This window comes from Bubalus kerabau, chromosome 17 (genome assembly GCF_029407905.1).
Source record: "Bubalus kerabau isolate K-KA32 ecotype Philippines breed swamp buffalo chromosome 17, PCC_UOA_SB_1v2, whole genome shotgun sequence".
Classification (NCBI taxonomy): domain Eukaryota; kingdom Metazoa; phylum Chordata; class Mammalia; order Artiodactyla; family Bovidae; genus Bubalus; species Bubalus kerabau.
This window is the reverse complement of record NC_073640.1, coordinates 39,159,623-39,178,776: the sequence shown is the minus strand read 5'-3', so window position 1 is coordinate 39,178,776 and position 19,154 is coordinate 39,159,623. Positions and strand designations below refer to the sequence as shown.

The 19,154-nt window shown below is 45.4% G+C and overlaps 1 protein-coding gene and 2 long non-coding RNA genes across 3 annotated transcripts in view; 1 reads left to right on the top strand and 2 right to left on the bottom strand.

The window, feature by feature from the left end:
* The window catches only part of CDH1 (cadherin 1), a 73,818-nt gene extending 72,871 nt beyond the window's left edge, over positions 1–947 (bottom strand). The window contains exon 1 of the mRNA XM_055554259.1: positions 766–947. Coding sequence (XP_055410234.1) covers positions 766–813 — 48 coding nt within the window. The 5' untranslated portion in view covers positions 814–947. The remainder of the gene's footprint in view (positions 1–765) is intronic.
* A 9,922-nt stretch (positions 948–10,869) lies between these two features.
* Positions 10,870–12,517, bottom strand: LOC129632578 (uncharacterized). The gene is made up of 3 exons (XR_008704594.1): positions 12,390–12,517; positions 12,059–12,197; positions 10,870–10,951 (listed from the first exon to the last, which is right to left on the bottom strand). It is a non-coding gene; the product is annotated as an uncharacterized LOC129632578 (long non-coding RNA).
* Positions 12,518–12,703: 186 nt separating this feature from the next.
* Positions 12,704–18,009, top strand: LOC129631928 (uncharacterized). The gene is made up of 3 exons (XR_008704235.1): positions 12,704–12,988; positions 14,684–14,787; positions 17,670–18,009. It is a non-coding gene; the product is annotated as an uncharacterized LOC129631928 (long non-coding RNA).
* Positions 18,010–19,154: the final 1,145 nt, after the last annotated feature.

Sequence of the window (19,154 nt, the reverse complement as noted above, 5' to 3'; positions counted from 1 at the left end):
CCCCATTCCCCCCAATTCCTCTCCACAGGGCAGCCAGCCAGCCACGTCAAACTCTTTCATTCGGAAACCTGTGGCCGCCAAGCCTCCAGGACTTCTCAGGAGGGAAGGCTGCTGGCTCACCTTTTCCAGCCTCAGCACCCCTTTCCTTTCAGTCTCCTTTTCAATTTCACTGGAGGCATCTTTACTTTTCCCACTTCCACTCTCCCTATACCAGGACCGCTCGCACCCCTAAGTCCGGTTCCTCAGACCGCGGGTGCTCCAACCTTTACATCCTTTCTTATCCTGGGGTGGGTGGGGGGTGGGGGGCATACCTATTCACTATCCTTTTCAGGGCAGGTGCCTTTATCTATTGGTTCCGCTTTCCTTTCCTCGTTCCCACTACTCCCAGCTCCGCCCGGACTTACACCAGGGCTCCCCATCCCATACCCCGACGCCCACCCTGCTCCATGCCCTCTACTCCCCGCCCGTCGCCCACCCGAGTACCCGGAGGCTGCAGTGAGGCGCGCCCCCACCTCTGGCATTTGCGGGAGGTCGTCCGCAAAGCCGCGCTCGCCCTTCACCCTCACTGGCTCCCTCTCCCACTCCCTTCCCCATGGAGTCCTGAGCGCGGCGCAGTTTCCAGGACATTCAGGCCCTTTGGACCCAAACTTTTTTGGAATAAGAGGAAACAGGGGACGACAGGAGAAGAAGAGAGAAGAGTCTGGGGGCTGGGGCGCGGCTTATGGAGCCGGAAGGCATCCAGCGCAGTCAGGGGACCCAACGTACCTGCAGCAGCAGCAGGAGCGCAGAGAGGTTGCGGCACCGAGGGCCCATGGCAGGCCGGGCGGGGGCTGAGTAGGATCTAGCTGAGTTGGGCCGGGCTAGAGTCTGGCAGAACTTCTACGAACTCACAGGTGCTTTGAGGCTCCGGACGCCACTGAGCTGCGGGGCGCGGCGGGAGCCAGGTGAGCCTCGACGGTCCCGCCCCCCGGCACCAGGATTGGCTGAGGATGCACCTGCCGGCCGCAACCAATGAGCGGCGAGGCAAGGCCTCCGCTTCCTCCGCGGACTTGGGCGGACGCTCCGCCCCTGATCCCGCCCCGAAGCCGCGAGCAGACCGGGTGACCTGAGAGTAGTCAGAGTAATGCAGTAGTAGGGGCTCCACGATTCCTATTTCCATTTGGTTTGAATACCAGCCTCGCAGTGGCTCACTAACATCTGGGGCCAGAGAGGATTTTACCCTTTAACTACTTCTGTCTTTTAAACTTCAGATCTACATCGGTCCTTGTCGACAAATCAGTTCACTGGGCAGAATCTTCCCTTTCAAAGCCTCAGTTTCTTCACCTACTAAATGGTAAAATAATCACAAATGCCTTCCTGTGTTGTTGTGAAGTTGTCATACAGTTAATTAAGACCAATGTTTCGTGCACCACAAAAGCTCTATGCAGATGTGAGGGACAACAATAAGTAACGATTGATACTGGGCATTAAAAGTTACTGTGCCACAGGCTGTGTGCTAAGCATTTGACATTAACCATCTTATTTCATTTCATCTCAAAACAACACAAGAGTTGTGCTATTATTCCCATTTAACAGAGGGACAACCCAGGCATAAAAAATTTGAGGCCAGTAGGAAGTAGCAGGGGGCTTCCCTGGTAGCTCAGATGGTACAGAATCTGTCTACAAGAATAACTCGCTTCAATGTCCCATGCAAGGGACATTATCTTCCCTTTTACCCTGGGTTCGATCCCTCAGTCGGGAAGATCTGGAGAAGGGAATGGCAACCCACTCCAGTATTCTTGCCAACAGAACTCCATGGACAGAGGAGCCTGGTGGGCTATACAGTCCATGGGGTCGCAAAGAGTGGGACACAACTGAGCAACTTTGAAAGATACAAGACTGGAACCCACCTCCACAGCCTGCTCCATTGGCTTCACCTCATGTGGCCCCACATAATCTTCCGGCTGGAGCTGCAGGTTTCAATCTGTCCTTTAATGTTGACAGGAAGAGATCCATCAGAGATCAGCCAAACCTGTCATTTGCGAATAACTCGCTTCAATGTCTCATGTAAGGGACATTATCTTTTCTTTTACCCTTGAAGCATGATCAGAACTACAGTGTGTTTAAAAAGAAATGGTAATTATGTGATATTATGGGGGTGTTAGCAATGAGTCAGGTATGTGTTAGCTAAGTGTTAATTATTATGGTAGTAATCATTTTGCAATATATGTGTCAAATCAACATTTTATTTTTGATAAATTTATACAATGTTATATGTCAATTATATCACAATAAAGCTGGAAATGCTGAAGAAGGCACAGACTACCCACTCCAGTATTCTTGGGCTTCCCTTGTGGCTCAGCTGGTTAAGAATCTGCCTGCAATGCAGGAGACCCGGGTTCAGTTCCTGAGTTGGGAAGATCCCCTGGAGAAGGGAAAGGCTACCTACTCCAGTGTTCTGGCCTGGAGAATTCCATGGACTGTATAGTTCATGGGGTTGCAAAGAGTTGGACACAACTGAGTGATTTTCACTCACTTACTCAAAGCTGGAAATGGGTTTCCCAGGTGGTAAAGAATCTGCCTGCAATGCTGGAGACCCAGATAACCTGGGTTCAATCCCTGGGTCAGGAAGATATCCTGGAGAAGAGAATGGCAACCCACTCCAGTATTCTTGCCTGGGAAATCCCATGGACAGAGGAGCCTGGTGGTCTACAGTCCGTGAGGTTACAAAAAAATTGGACATGATTGAGCATCTAACACACAAAGCTGGAAAAATACAGTAATAACAACAATAACAAAAACTACAGTGTGTAGCTATGTGACTTTGGGCAAGTCAGTATTTTCATCCGTAGAAATGGGTCCTTGGGAGCTAATATAAGAAAACCACTGTGACTTTCCTGGTGGCTCAGTGGTAAAGAATCTGCCTGCCATTGCAGGAGACACAGGTTCGATCCTTGATCTGGGAAGATCCCATGTGCCTCGGAGCAACTAAGCCCTATGGGCCGCGACTACTGAGCCTATGCTCTAGAGTCATGGAGCCGCAACTGCTGAAGTCTGTGCATCCTAGGGCCTGTGCTCTGCAATAAGAGAAGCCACTGCCAAGAGAAGTCCGAGCCCCACAACTAGAGAGTAGCCCGCATTCAGCACAATTGGAGAAAAGCAACAAAGACCCAGCATGGCCAAAATGATAATAATAAAATAAAATTATAAAAAATATAATAGAAGGCTGAATAATATTTTTTTTTTACTTGAATAATATTTTTTTAAGAAAGAAAATCACTAAGCAGAGTACTTGGCACCTGGTAGCAAATGCTCAGTCAGTGCTGAGTGTGGAGGTTGTTCTCTAGAAAGAACCAGCCCCTATCCCCTATGCTCATGGGGAAAACCATGTTTAGAATATTTCACCCAGAGTTAAAGCTCAATCTGAGCCCACTGCGGCTACTTTCTCAACCCCAGAGAAGGGGCACTGTCTCAAATCAAGACATTGTTTCAGGTCAGTACGGCTCCCTAGCCCCCACCTGTCCCCTCCATTTAATGGGCTTCTGAGCACGCGCCCAGGCCATTTGGATTTCTGCCTCTTAACCCACCAAGAGGTTTGGAGGATAAAGGCTCCAGTATTTCCTTTCCCACGGGGGCTCCAGCAGGACTGCACATTAACCAAGATAATGGAAATACAGAGAGGCGTTTCCCCCATGGGGTGGCTCATCCGTTTATTTTTTTTTCCCTCAGTTATGTAAAAATTCATATTTTATACCATCGCTTGGCCCAGGGAGCCTTTAGGGCTTTGCTTTCTTCCTCTCAGCAAGCCCTGGCCTTGCAACTCCACAGCGGCTCTCATCGACTCCTCCATTAAACTCTGATAATTCAATATAAAGGATTTTAGAGAACAATTAGAGGCAGTGAGGACAGGTTGGGCATGAGCTTGCTTCAGACTTCTCGGCAAGCCCTTCTCCAAGCTCCAGGGAATGGGCTGCCTGCCCTCAGCTGTCCAGGATGAGCCAGGGTGAACAGGGGACCCACAGGGTGTCCCTGTGGAGACAGGGCATTGTGTGGCCCTCTGTGAACTGCCTCAATGTCTTCTTCCATCAAAAAAGGATACTTTATTGTGAGGCTCAAATAAGCGAAGGTGAGCCTTTCCTGCCTGACCTCAGGCTGATGGAGGGTTCAAATTCCTGCTCTGCCATTAGCTGTGTAGCATGTCTAGTCTCAGTTTCCTCATCCATAAAATGGGGGTGTTGGTAGCACTTAATTCACAAGGTTCTTGGAAGTGCTAGTGAAGTCAGCTATTAGCTCTCTAGGCTCAATGTATTCCCCTCTCACCAGTGAAGTTGCTCAGTCAGACTCTTTGCAATCCCATGGACTGTAGCCTACCAGGCTCCTCCATCTATGGAATTTTCCAGGCAAGAGTACTGGAGTGGGTTGCCATTTCCTTCTCCAGGGGATATTCCCGAACCAGGAATCAAACCCAGGTTTCCTGCATTGCAGGCAGACGCTTTACATCTGAGCTTTACATACCAGGGAAGCCACATTCCCCTCTAGCTTCCAGGAAAAACTGTGAGCCCCCATGAATATGCCTCACCCCCAGGCTGTTAGTCTCTTTTACGTATCCCTCACCTCTCTTGGGAAAATCTCTTTCATGGGGGCTGTTTAGTCATTTAGACCTGCCCAGAGTCATTCGCATTTTAAAGAAAGCACTGGGATAATTCTTTCAAAGGCAGGAAAACTTTGAAACTAGTTAGTAAACTCCACCCAGTGTTCTTTACCTGGTGTCTGTGGGTGGGTGCCATGGGGTGAGAGGTCCTGAAACTCCTGAGATTGTTAGCAAATCTTTTGGTGCAGGAGGTAATGTCCATGGCATTCATTAGCTTCTCAACTTTGGGGAAGAAAAATAAAAATCTTGGAGTCAAGGTCTCTCTGAAGGCTGGTCCAATGTAAATGGTAGGATTTCAGGCATCAACCGGGAAAACAAATGTTGAAAGGGGCCTTGCAGGTACCACCCCAGGCGGACAACAGACCCTACTACTCCTGGTGCTAACCAAGCTTTCATGGTTGGCATGACCAACATCAGATTTCCTTAGTGCCTGCAGGGTGTGTCTCAGAGGACGTTCAGTTCCTGGGTGTCCTGGCAACTGGTCACTCTGGAGGCTAAAGATTAACTCCCCAGGCAGTCCTGCCCCTTTCATCTTCTGGCAAAGGGGTGATGATAACGGCACTCAAACTGGGAGGGGCACCTCTCCCCGGCCTCTACCAAGAGGAGCCCAACCCCCTAACCCACTGGGGAGGAACCCCAGGGAAGATGGAATTGCTGGGGACTGCAGCTGGATCAGGCTTCCCATTGAGTGGGGAGAGGAGGCTCCATACCAGCTCTCCCTGGGTCTCCTGACACCTCTGCTGGGCTGCTTGCTGGCAGGCAGGGGAAAAACTGGATATCCTACTTCAGTCTCCTGTTAAAATGTGGTAGCTGATAGGGGTGCCACCTCTTCCAGCTCAATCTACAAAAAAAACTTTTATTTCAAACACAAGGAAAATAGTATAATGCACATCAGCATATAGTATAATAAACCACCATGTATCCATCATCCAGCTCCAAAAGTTATTTTTTTGCAATTTGTATAATTTTGTAACATGGGAATGTTGTATCAAATCTTGTTTCATAATTTCACCCTTGAGTTTAAAAAGAAAATTAAAAGACTATTTCTTATGGGAATTTGCTGTATGACTCAGGGAACTCAAACTGGGGCTCTTGACAACAAAGAGGGGTGGGATGGGAAGAAAGGTGGGAGAGAGGTTCAAGAGGGATGGGACATATGTACACCTATCGCTGATTCATGTTGATGCTTGGCAGAAACCAAGGCAGTTCTGTAGAGCAATTATTCTTCAGTTAAAAAAAAGAAATACATTTCAAATTGAAAAAAAAATTAAGACTATTTTTAAAAAAGTAGTTTTAGGTTCATAGCAAATTTGAGTAGAAGATACAGAGATTTCCCAAATACCTCCTCCCCACATGCATAGCCTCCCCATCAACAACCCCTACCATAACAATGCATTTATTAAAACTGATGTGTGTGTGAAAGTCACTCAGTCATGTCTGACTCTTTGTGACCCCATGGACTGTATAGTCCTTGGAAATCTCCAGGCCAGAATACTGGAGTATGTAGCCTTTCCCTTCTCCAGGGAATCTTCCCAACTCAAGGATCGAACCCAGATCTCCTGCATTGCAGGTGGATTCTTTACCAGCTGATGAACTGCCCTAAAAATTCACTGTGTCTGGCCTGCCTGCTCATCTCTCCCTCTTCCCAACTCTGGTCAGCTACTGATCTTTTTACAGTCTCCAAAGTTTTGCCTTTTCCAGAATGTCATGTAGTGGGAATCACAAAGTATACAGACCTTCAGACTGGCTTCTTTTACTGAGTGATATGTATTCAAAGTTGTTCCATGGCTTTTCCTGGCTTGATAGCTAATTTCTTTTTTTAGCACTGAATAATATTCCGTTGTTGTGATGTACCACAATTTTCATATCCATTCACTTACTGAAGGGGATCTTGCTTGCTTCCAAGTTTTGGCAATTATGAATAAAGCTGCTACAGACACCTGTGTGCAGTTTTCTGTGTGGATGTAAGTTTTCAACTCCTTTGGATAAATACCAAGAAGCATGGCTGCTGATTATATGGTAAATATTTGTTGAGTTTTGGAAGAAAAAAAAAAAAAAAAAAAGGCCACACTGGCTTCCAAAGTGGCTGCATCATTTTGTATTTCCACTGGCAGTGAATGAGAGTTCCCACTGTGCCACATCCTCACCAGCACTTGGTGGTGTTAGTATTCCAGACATTTTGGGCATTCCAATATGCATGTACTCCTGCATTTTTATTTTTGCAGAATATTTAAAAACAAATCTGAGATAACATAATTTCCCCTGTAAATATTTCAGTCTTCATCTCTGAGAACATGACCATCATCCAATTAAGTCATAATGCCTGATAAAATTCCCAATAATTTCTCAATATTGTCCAAAGGCTAAAAAATGTTTTTCTTAAACAACTTAAGAACATATATTTATTTACTTATTTGGCTACACCAGGTCTTAGTTGTGGCACTCAAGACCTTTATTTGTGGCATTGTTGTTTAGTTGTTAAGTTGTATCCAATTCTTTTGTGACCCTGTGGGCTATACCACGCCAGGCTCCTCTGTCCATAGCATTTCCCAGGCAAGAATACTTGAGTGGGTTGCCATTTCCTTCTCCAGGGGATCTTTCCAACCCAAGGATCGAACCAATGTCTCCTGCCTTGCAGGTGAATTCTTTACCACTGAGCCACCAGGGAGTTCAGTTCAATTGCTCAGTCATGTCCAACTCTTTGCAACCCCACGGACTGCAGCACGCCAGGCCTCCCTGTCCATCACCAACCCCTGGAGTTTACTCAAACTCATGTCCATGGAGTCGGTGATGCCATCCAACCATCTCATCCTCTGCCATCCCCTTCTCCTCCCACCTTCAATCTTTCCCTGCATCAGGGTCTTTTCCAAAGAGTCAGTTCTTCGCATCAAGTGGCCAAAGTATTGGAGTTTCAGCTTTAGCATCAGTCCTTCCAATGAATATTCAGGACTGATTTCCTTTAGGAAGGACTCGTTGGATCTCCATGCAGTCCAAGGGACTCTCAAGAGTCTTTTCCAACACTACAGTTCAAAAGCATCAATTTTTTGAGCCACCAGGGAAGCCCCATGCAAACTCTTAATTGCGGCAGGCGGGATCTAGTTCCCTGACCCGAGATCAAACTCCAGGCGCCCTGCATTGGGAGCATGGAGTCTTAGCCACTCGACCGCTAGGGAAGTCCCTACAATATTTTTGTATCAGAATTCAAGCAAGAGTCACACATTACATTGGGCTGTATGTCCCTTGCATCTCTTTATCTTTGTAAAAGTCTCCCCATCCTTTTTTGACCAGCTTTTTCAAAGTATAATTGACTGCATGTATTTCAGTAGACAATTTGACATTTTGGCATATACAAATACTCTGAAACCATAAACACAATCAAGAAAATGAACAGATACTTTTTTGTTTATTTGCTTCTGCTCTGATGTAATTCCAGATTTTTGTTTTTGCTAGTTTCTGTTTTGATGTAATTCCAGATTTACAGAGTTTGTTTGTTTTTAAGTGGCATTTATTTTTTTAAGATGCCAGGTCATTTGTCCTGTTAGAGGTCTTGCATTTTTATATTTGGCTGAATGCATCCTCAGGATGTCACTTACCATGTCCCTCTCTCCCATATGTCATGGAAACTGGTACTCAGATCTAGAGCTTTGATTTGAGTCAGATTCAATTTTTTTTTAGGCAAAAATATTTCATAACTGGTATGGAGTCCTCCCTATGGCATCATATCAGGAAGCAAGAAATTGGCTGACTCACTTTTAGGATACCAAGATTCAGCTGGTGTCAGCTGATCCTTCTATTTTCACTTTCTCCACCAGCCTTTCACCTTGTGGTTTTAGCACCATGGATGATGGCTGCCCACATCTATTATACCATTAGGGAAAACAACAAACATTTATTAAGCACTCCCATGTGCCAGCTACTCTGCTCAACAATGAGGACACAGAAATAAACAAAATATGCCCTTAAGAAACTCATAAGGTGACAGATGCAGACAGGTGAACATTCATCCACTTATTTATTAAATATTATTTGAATGCTTACTAGGTACCAGTATCATGCTAAATGCCAGTAATTATAATATAGTGTGTAAGAAAAGTGACAGCTACCATTTGTCAGAACTCATGATACTCTAAGTCAACATACAGCACTTTGGGGGCTCTCACTACACCCATTTTATACATTTGGAAGCAGAGGCTCAAGGGGTTAAAGAGGTCTGCCCAAGGTGACATGTTAACTGACAGAGCTGGAATTTGATGGGTTCAAAGCCTTTTCATCTCCATGCTGTACTGCTGAGATCAGGGCAGGTTTTTATTTCCAGATGCCATTTGAAATGAGAGGCAAACCTTGCTTAATTTAGCAAGAAATGGTCTGTCAGTTGACTTGCCATTCCAGACCCCGGGGTGGCAAATATGGTTTTTGGGGCTTCCCTGGTGGCTCAGACAGTCAAGAATCTGCCTGCAATGTAGGAGACTGGGGTTTGATCCCTGGGTCGGGAATCTGAAGAAGGGCATGGTAACCCACTCTAGTATTCTTACCTGGAGAATTCCATGGACACAGGATCCTGGCAGGCTACAGTCCTTGGGGTTGCAACGAGACAGACATGACTGAGCAACTAACAGTTTCACTTTTACTGGTTTTTTAGCCAGGCTGGAGCTTCCAGTACATGAGGAGTGGGATAGGGGTAATATTGAGAGCTGGGTCCTGGATCGAACCGTATGGTCCTCCAACTTGCCCACAGAGCAAAAGATATTCTCCCCATTTTGCAGAGGAGGCAACTGATGCTCAGAAAGATGAACAGTGAGGTTATGGCAGAAGCAGGCCTCAGGTGGATGCTCTGGCTTCAGGACCAGTAAGGCAAAATGGTTCCCAGCACAGATGTTAATGCCTCTCTGCCTGGTTCTGAATTCTGCTCTTCCCGCTGTTGGCTCTAAACCTTTGAATGAGTCACTTAAAACACTCTGGACCTTAATTTCCTTATCTGCATAAATGGGAATACTATTAATAATAGCACCTACCTTGTTGGGTGGCTGTGGGAATTGGGTAAAATAACCTAGGTAAACGTGGAAGGCAGGAAGCCCTAAGTAAACATTCAGATCAGATCAGATCAGATCAGTCACTCAGTTGTCTCCGACTCTTTGCGACCCCATGAATCACAGCACGCCAGGCCTCCCTGTCCATCACCAACTCCTGGAGTTCACTGAAACTCACATCCATCGGGTCAGTGATGCCATCCAGCCATCTCATCCTCTGTCGTCCCCTTCTCCTCTTGCCCCCAATCCCTCCCAACATCAGAGTCTTTTCCAATGAGTCAACTCTTCGCATGAGGTGGCCAAAGTACTGGAGTTTCAGCTTTAGCATCATTCCTTCCAAAGAAATCCCAGGGCTGATCTCCTTCAGAATGGACTGGTTGGATCTCCTTGCAGTCCAAGGGACTCTCCAGAGTCTTCTCCAACACCACAGTTCAAAAGCATCAATTCTTCAGCGCTCAGCTTTCTTCACATCCAACTCTCACATCCATACATGACCACAGGAAAAACCATAGCCTTGACTAGACGGACCTTTGTTGGCAAAGTAATGTCTCTGCTTTTGAATATGCTATCTAGGTTGGTCATAACTTTCCTTCCAAGGAGTAAGCGTCTTTTAATTTCATGGCTGCAGTCACCATCTGCAGTGACTTTGGAGCCCAGAAAAATAAAGTCTGACACTGTTTCCACTGTTTCCCCATCTATTTGCCATGAAGTGATAGGACCGGATGCCATGATCTTCGTTTTCTGAATGTTGACCTTTAAGCCAACTTTTTCACTCTCCTCTCTCACTTTCATCAAGAGGCTTTTTAGTTCCTCTTCACTTTCTGCCATAAGGGTTGTGTCATCTGCATATCTGAGGTTATTGATATTTCTCCCAGCAATCTTGATTCCAGCTTGTGTTTCTTCCAGTCCAGTGTTTCTCATGATGTACTCTGCATAGAAGTTAAATAAACAGGGTGACAATATACAGCCTTGACGAACTCCTTTTCCTATTTGGAAGCAGTCTGTTTTTCCATGTCCAGTTCTAACTGTTGCTTCCTGACCTGCATACAGATTTCTCAAGAGGCAGGTCAGGTGGTCTGGTATTCCCATCTCTTTCAGAATTTTCCACAGTTTATTGTGATCCAAACAGTCAAAGGCTTTGACATAGTCAATAAAGCAGAAACAGATGCTTTTCTGGAACTCTCTTGCTTTTTCCATGATCCAGCGGATGTTGGCAATTTGATCTCTGGTTCCTCTGCCTTTTAGAAAACCAGCTTGAACATCAGGAAGTTCACGGTTCACATATTGCTGAAGCCTGGCTTGGAGAATTTTGAGCATTACTTTACTAGCGTGTGAGATGAGTGCAATTGTTAACTATTATTATTTCCACATTAATGAAGCTCAAGGAGGTTGACTTTTCTACATGAGCAGCAGGATTGCTTGGTTCACTGAGAGAGGGGGAGCCCATGGCTTCAGGGTTCCATAGCTGGCTGGGTGCCCCCTCTTGGCACAAACACCTCTCTAGCTGGTCTCTCAAGATAAGGTGCTACAATAAAAAAAAATAAAATAAAAAGATAAGGTGCTACAGAAGAGCTAGAGAATATAAAACCTCAAAATAAGGCTCCTGCCTCCCACCTTCAAGCACAGAAGGCCCTATCCCTCCTCTCGGAGCCAGGGACCTGTCCATGTGATGAGTGGAGAGAGAGTTCTTTCTAGTCTCACATCCATGTGGAAAAGACCAACCCTCTCCAGGACCAGCAGCCAGAAAAATCACTCTGTGCCACATTGGGCCTGGCATAACCTTAACCAGTCAATCTTAAAGGAAATCAACCCTGAATACTCTTTGGAAGGACTGACGCTGAAGCTGAAGCTCCAATACATTGGCCGCTTGATGTAAACAGGTGACTCACTGGACAAGACCCTGATGCTGGGAAAGACTGAGGGCAGAAGAAGAAGGGGGAGACAGACGATGAGGTGGTTGGATGGCATCACTGATTCAATGGACATGAACTTGGGCAAACTCCAGGAGATGGTGAGGGACAGGGAAGTCTGGTGTGCTGCAGTCCATGGGGTGGAGAATAGTCCATCACGACTTGGCAATTGAACAACAACCCTAATCCTAACCCAAAAGTTCATTCAGGTTTTTCTGTAAGATATTATAGAAAAGCCTGAACTTTTTTCGCCAACCTAATACCAAACTCCAGGAGGCAGCTAGAGCAGTGTAGGGAATTGACCTTGTGACTTGAAGCAAAATCTTTCCTTCCCCAAGTCTTGGTTTCTTGTCTGTAAAATGACTCAGTTGGCTTGGCTGGAAAGATCCTTTAGTTTTCTTCTGCCTCTAAAAACTATGATTTTGTGCTTTTTGAGACTGAGTCAGTGAGCACTGTATGTGTGTGTGTGTAGCATACACACATGTGCTCACCTACTCGTGGGTTCATGAAAGGGGTGCATCTTGGTTGTCCCGGGCCCAACAGTTCTCAGCGAGAGTACAAGTCTTGCAGGAAGGGAAGGTGAAGCTGACCAGACAGGAGCCAGACTGTGGCAGTTGGAGAGACAGCTTCCTGCAGGGGTGGAGACCAATAGAGCAATAAAACCTGGGCAAAGAGCAAGGTTTTCACCGGAAGTCTAAGAGAAAACTCCAGAGTTCAGACTGAGGATGGGGGTCCATAATTATATGGAAAGACTCTCCAACACTTTAGAGCACAGTCATTCATTTACTCATTCATCCATCCTTTTATTCAGTAGACACTTACCATGTGCCTAGTGCTTTGCTGGTGAGGGAGGTGCCTCCCCATCCTCAGAGAGCTTTCAGTCTGGTGGAATAAGACAAGGGAACCAGGTATTTATGATCCAAGGCAATAAGCAAGGATGACATTAATATTTAACAACTGGTAGAACCAGGCCAATCAAAAATGAATACCAGCCAACACATCAACACACCAACATAAGGTCCTCAGTCCTCCTGCTGTGCCAGCTTTACCCTTTCAGTTGCTGGGTCGGGTCGTGGGGAGGCGTGGGGGCGTGGGAGGGGCTGGGGTTTGGGGGCCACTTGAGGGACTCAGGGAAACAGCTGATTACCAACTGATGTGAAAAATTTTCAATACTGTATTTTAGCCACTAGAATAGCCATATCAGTGATCCTGGTTGGAGGATAGCCCTGGTGATGATTCAAGATTAACAAGGCCCATGAAGACAAGGCACAGGGGCTCAGGGAAAGCTCTGTTGGGGGAGTGACATTTAAGTTGAATTAGCCAGAGTGTGCTTGCCCGGGGAAAAGGAGGAGGGCTCAGCATTTTCAGGTGATTCGGTTTTGCTGGAGGAGAAAGAGGCGGAGATTAGACCCAGCAGGCAGGTAAGGAGAGTGTATGTTGTAGGGTTCGGGGTAGGGGCCATGTTAGTCATGCTCAGTGGCTTGGACTGCATCTCTGGAGCAACGGTGAGCCATTGAAGGATTTTAATTAGGATCAGGGGAGTCACCCGATCCAGTTTGCAAATCCCCCAGGCAACACCAAGGAACCCATTTTTCCAAAGACATGAACCAAGGCTCAGGAAGGTTAAAACACCTATCAGATGATATGCCACAGGTGGGATATAGTATAAATAGAACTGCTCACTTCTGGGTCCCCTTTTCTATTGAATACCACGTGTATCAGAGGCTGCCCCTTTTGTATGGAGCTTTAGAGTCAGCAAAGCAGACTAAAGAAACTCCAGAAACATATATGCCTAAGTAGGAAAAAAAAAAATTTGAGGGCTTACATACTAAAAAGCACATGATGGGTGGACTTCAGGCATGGATAGCTCCAGGTGGTCAAATTATGTCATCATAGAGCTGTCTTGCTCAGTCTTTGCTTTCCTCTATGTTGAGTTTTTTCTTAGATTCTTCTATCAAGGCAGAAACAGGCTACTAACCCACCAGTTTAGCAATCCTAGCCACTAAATACCATACTTTTCTAATGGGTACAGCACAAGTCTCAGGTTTCACTTTTATGCCCTGACTTGGCTTATGTGAAGACATGAACCAAGCCTGTGGCCAGAGAGATAGCTAGGTGGTTCTGATTGGCTAAGACCAGGTCATGTGTCCAGCCCTGGCATGATGCAAGAGGAATCAGCCTTCTAGGACCACATGGACTAAGAGCAGGGGAGGTGTGGTCCCCTAAAGAAAAATGATGGTGCTGTCACCTAGAGAAGAGTGAACAGATACTAGGCACATAGAAACTAACATTTAAGCTATAGCCTGATCCTTCAGCATTAGGAGGAGGCTGCTCACCTGGGGGAGGGTGGTCTTCTCTGACCAAGGAACTCAAAAAGGTGGGGGGCATGGTCTGCCTGGTGCCTGCTCCCTGGGGCAGGAACCCTGCCCCTCTGCAGAGCTCCACCTTTCTAGAGCCAGCCAGGGAGCTCCAGTCCAGCTTGGAGCCCCCAAAACCACTTCCCTTCTTCTTAATTCCAAGTTTTGGCCTGTGCCTGCTGGGGCTTGGGTTGGAGGCTGGGTTCCCTGCAGACATTCCTCTTAATAGACAGAACTTAGTCATAATGTGACCGAAAATTTTTTAAAAGTTTAAAAATAAAATTTAAAAAGCCAAGAGCACAAAGATAGATGCTGAGACTGTGTTTGCAGTAAGGTCTCCCCCCTTGTAAGCCTCTCCTTCCCCCACTCTGTCCCTGGTGAGACTTGTTGCTGGGCTGTGGTTTACACTACAGAACCCCCCAAAAAGCAGAATTGGGTAGTGCTTAAGAACACAGACTCTGGAGACAGGCTGTTTGGGCTCAGATCTGAGCTCTGCCATTTAATAGTTATGTGCAAGTTATTGACCCCATGCCTCAGTTTCCCCACCTATTAAACAGGTTTGCTGGTGCTGACGGTAGAACCTCACATGTAGGGTTGTCTAGGAATCAAGTGAGCTAGTACCTGTTCAGACCAGTGTCTGAATAAGCAATATTGCACAGAATAAGCTATATATATATATATATATATATATATATATATATATATATATATAAAGGGTGGCTATTATGTGCCACATCAGCTGCTTTGAATTCCTTTTAGGAGACCGAGGACAGGAGGTCTGTCCTGGAGGACAGGGCCTGGTCTGGCTTGCTTGTCACAATATTCCTGGTGTTCACTGTGGAGCCTGATCAAAGCAGGCCAAGGTAAATAACTACTGAATGAATGAATAAATGAATGAATGATTGAATGGCTAGTAGCATGGGAGCAAAGACCATCGGAATCTAGGCTGGCTGTGTGACCTTAGGCGGTTAGCTTCCCCTCCTGAGCCTCAGTCTCAACCTCTGTAAAACAGATCAGATTAGCCAGTGTGACTCAGACTTTTCCAATCAGGGCCCCCATTTATATTGTGCTGGGACATACACACACTGAAATTGAAATTTTCACAAGATAACACTTACTTTCCTGTGTGCAATATACTCTGATATATTCTATTTTATTCTGTTTTACTCTATTTTACCCTTTTTCATTTTTTAATAAATACAATCCTGACCCAGTGAATAGATTTGAAGTCTCACTAACTTCTGGAGACCTACAGCTGAAAAACTGAACTGGATAAAAGCATAATCTTTTCTGAATTGGACCCTGATGATGTTATAAATCTAAGAAACATCATTTGATTTTGTGTGATGGTTAAGAGCTTGGGCCCTGGCAGGAGAGGGCTGGGTTCAAGTCCAGGGATACTGACCTGTGCTGATCTTGTTAAGTTATTAATATGTAATCTCTAGGTGCCTAGGTTTCCTTCTTAATACATACAATGGAGGTAAAAATGACTTTTTCCTCTTAGGAATGGTGTGAGGGTTAAGTGAATTGATACCTACAAAGCACTAAATGCTTCTAAATGCTCCATGAAGAACTTTAAAAAAATATTTTTGTTACTTGAAAAGAACATCTATCACACTTTGTGGGTAGCCTTCAGAGAATCAGACCTCAGAAGACATTTGTGCATTTTTTGGAGCTTATAAGAGCATTCCTCTCCCTCTCTGGGAAAAAAAGACAACTGAGTTTTCAGGAGGGGAAGTTACCTGCCCAAGATCACCAGCAAGTCAGAGACAGAGCTTCAGGCATCAGGCCTCAGATTTTAAGGAGGTTCTACAGACTGTTGATTCCAGGGAAAGCATGGGAAACTCCCTTTCCTCACTGCTCAGAATCCACAGATCTCAAGCCTTCTTTCTTTTTCTTTGCATAAACCTTTTACCCCTGTTTTTAGTTCACTGATTTCTAAGATGTCAGTGTTCACTCTTGTCATCTACTGCTTGACCACATCCAATTTACTTGATTCATGGACCTAACATCCCAGGTTCCTATGCAATATTGCTCTTGACAGCGTCAGACTTCACTTTCACCACCAGACACATCCACAACTGAGTGCCAGTTCTGCTTTGGCCCAGCCACTTCATTCTTTCTGGAGCTGTCAGTAATTGTCCTGTGCTCTACCTCAGTAGCATATTCAGATCAGATCAGATCAGTCGCTCAGTCATGTCCGACTCTTTGCGACCCCATGAATTGCAGCACGCCAGGCCTCCCTGTCCCTCACCAACTCCCGAAGTTCACTGAGACTCATGTCCATCGAGTCAGTGATGCCATCCAGCCATCTCATCCTCTGTCGTCCCCTTCTCCTCCTGCCCCCAATCCCTCCCAGCATCAGAGTCTTTTCCAATGAGTCAACTCTTCGCATGAGGTGGCCAAAGTACTGGAGTTTCAGCTTTAGCATCATTCCTTCCAAAGAAATCCCAGGGCTCCTCTCCTTCAGAATGGACTGGTTGGATCTCCTTGCAGTCCAAGGGACTCTCAACAGTCTTCTCCAACACCACAGTTCAAAAGCATCAATTCTTCGGCGCTCAGCCTTCTTCACAGTCCAACTCTCACATCCATACATGACCACAGGAAAAACCATAGCCTTGACTAGACGAACCTTTGTTGGCAAAGTAGTGTCTCTGTTTTTGAATATGCTATCTAGGTTGGTTTTAGACACCTTCTAACCTGGGTGGCTCAACTTCTGGTGTCATACCCTTTTGCCTTTTCATACTGTTCCTGGGGTTCTTCTCGTGGCAAGAAAACTGGAGTGGTTCGCCATCCCCTCCTCCAGTGGACCACATTTTTTGTCAGAACTCTTCACCATGACCCATCTGTCTTGGGTGGCCCTGCAAGGCGTGGCTCATAGCTTTTGAGTTACACAAGCCCCATTCACCACAACAAGGCTGTGATCCAGCCTGTAGAAGGGCATCTATCTTTAAAACACTGAAGTATGTTCTACATATAGTAAAATTCACTCCTTCTGGTGTGAAATTTCATAAATTTTGATAAACATATACAGTATGTATCAACCCCCCCAACTCAAGATATAGGACAGCTTCTATCATGCCAAAAATTTCCCTTGTGCCCTTTGTGGACAATCTCTCCGTCCACCCCTAGTCCCTCCAGCCACTGAGCTCTTTTCTGTCTTTTCTGATAGTTTTGCCTTTTCCAGAATTACTTTTGAGATTCATCTATGTGGTATATATATACATTTTTGCTTAGCAGTATTCCACTGTACAGTTACCACAAATTGTTTATCCATTTACCAGTTAATGGGCATTTGGGCTATTTCCAGTTATGGTTATTATGAATAAAACTGCTGGGAATATTCGGATGTCTTTATGTGGACATATGATTTCATTTTTCTTGGGTAAATATCTATGAATAGAATCGCCGAATCAGATGGTTACCATATGTTTAACTTTCCAAGAAATTGCCCAACTGTTTTTCCCAAAGTGACTATGCCATGCTGTTATGCCATCAGCCATGCATCAGAGTTCTAGCTGCTCCACACCAGCATGGGCACCCTTAAGTTTTAGCCGTGTAGTGATATCTTATTGTGGTTTTAATTTGTATTTACCAGAGCACCTGACCTGCCTCTTGAGAAATCTATATGCAGGTCAGGAAGCAACAGTTAGAACTGGACATGGAACAACAGACTGGTTCCAAACAGGAAAAGGAGTACGTCAAGGCTGTATATTGTCACCCTACTTATTTAACTTATATGCAGAGTACATCATGAGAAACGCTGGGCTGGAAGAAGCACAAGCTGGAATCAAGATTGCCAGGAGAAATATCAATAACCAATGAAGATTCAGCACAGCCATAAATAAATTAAAAAATTTTAAAAACATAATCAATTAATCAGATTGAAAACTGGGCAGGCACAGACCAATGATACAAATGTATCATGAATCCAGGATTATGATTCATCTAATTCTGAGCATATGAGATGCATTAAAAATTAAAAAGGAATTCTTCCTCTCTGAGCCCCCGCCACTCCATTCCCCTCCCTAAAGACAAATACTGTTACCACTTTTCTGTATTTCCCTCAGAAATAAACAACCTTACTCTACCTATGCTATATAGTAACTGTTTTTACTCAACAGCAGTTCATGGACAACCTACCACATCAATAAACATAGATTTCTAATAGCATTTTAATGGCTGCATAATTTTCCACTATTTAAGATGCCTATATTTTATTAAACTAATTCCCTTTTTGATGAACCTAGGTTTCCCGCCCCCTCCCCCACACCGGCTCCTCGCAGTGTTTATTCTCGTAAACAGTGTTATGGGGAACTCCTTTATATACATGACTTTGATGAATTGTATAGAGAGGTCTTTAGGGTAAGTTTCTCCAAGTGGAATTACTGGGTCAAAAATGATGTGCATATTTCAGGATTTTGAGCCATATATTGTGCCCACCAGCAAGGAGAGAGGTCTGGCGGCTGGCCTGGTGCTGTAAGGGCTTTTGTTACTGAAGCTACACCAGAGGTTATTCAACAGCAAAGCCCTATTAACCATTCCCAGGACCTCCCTGTGGGGCAGCAGGAAATGGGGCGGCTCCTTGGACAGAGGAGAACAATGAGTCTTTATTAAAATGCAACTCACCGAGAATGCTTTATTAGCACAGATCTTGCCCTTGCATTTGGGCAACTCTCCGGGACTGGTGTGGGACTGTCTCCTGAGGAAAGACGAGCAGGAGCCCAGGGTGTGCCCGGCTCCTTAGTACCATACCCCACTTCTGGTCTCTAAATTATACAATTAATAATGTGCCATGGGGAAAAGTTAGCATGAGAGTCAGATGGCCTGGGTTAAAACCTTTGTTCCTCTGCTTCCCAGCTGTGTGACTCTGGGCAAGTTTAGAATCTCTCTAGTTTAAGTTTGCCCTTCCCTAAAATTGGGGCTAATGCTACTTAGCTCATGTCTGTTTTGACACATAAATGAGGTTATATACATAAAGTATTTAAAACACACTTGGCTGGACATCCCTGGTGGTCCAGTGGTAAAGAATCTGCCTTCCAATGCAGGGGACATGGGTTCGATCCCTGGTCCAGGAAGATCCCACAAGCTGCAGAGCAACTAAGCCCGTGTACTACAACTACTGAGTTAGTGCTCTAGAGCCCGCATGCCATAACTACAGAAGCCTGGACACTGCAATGATAAGCCTTTGTACCGCAGTTAGAGAAAGCCCGTGTGTCCCAACCGAGAC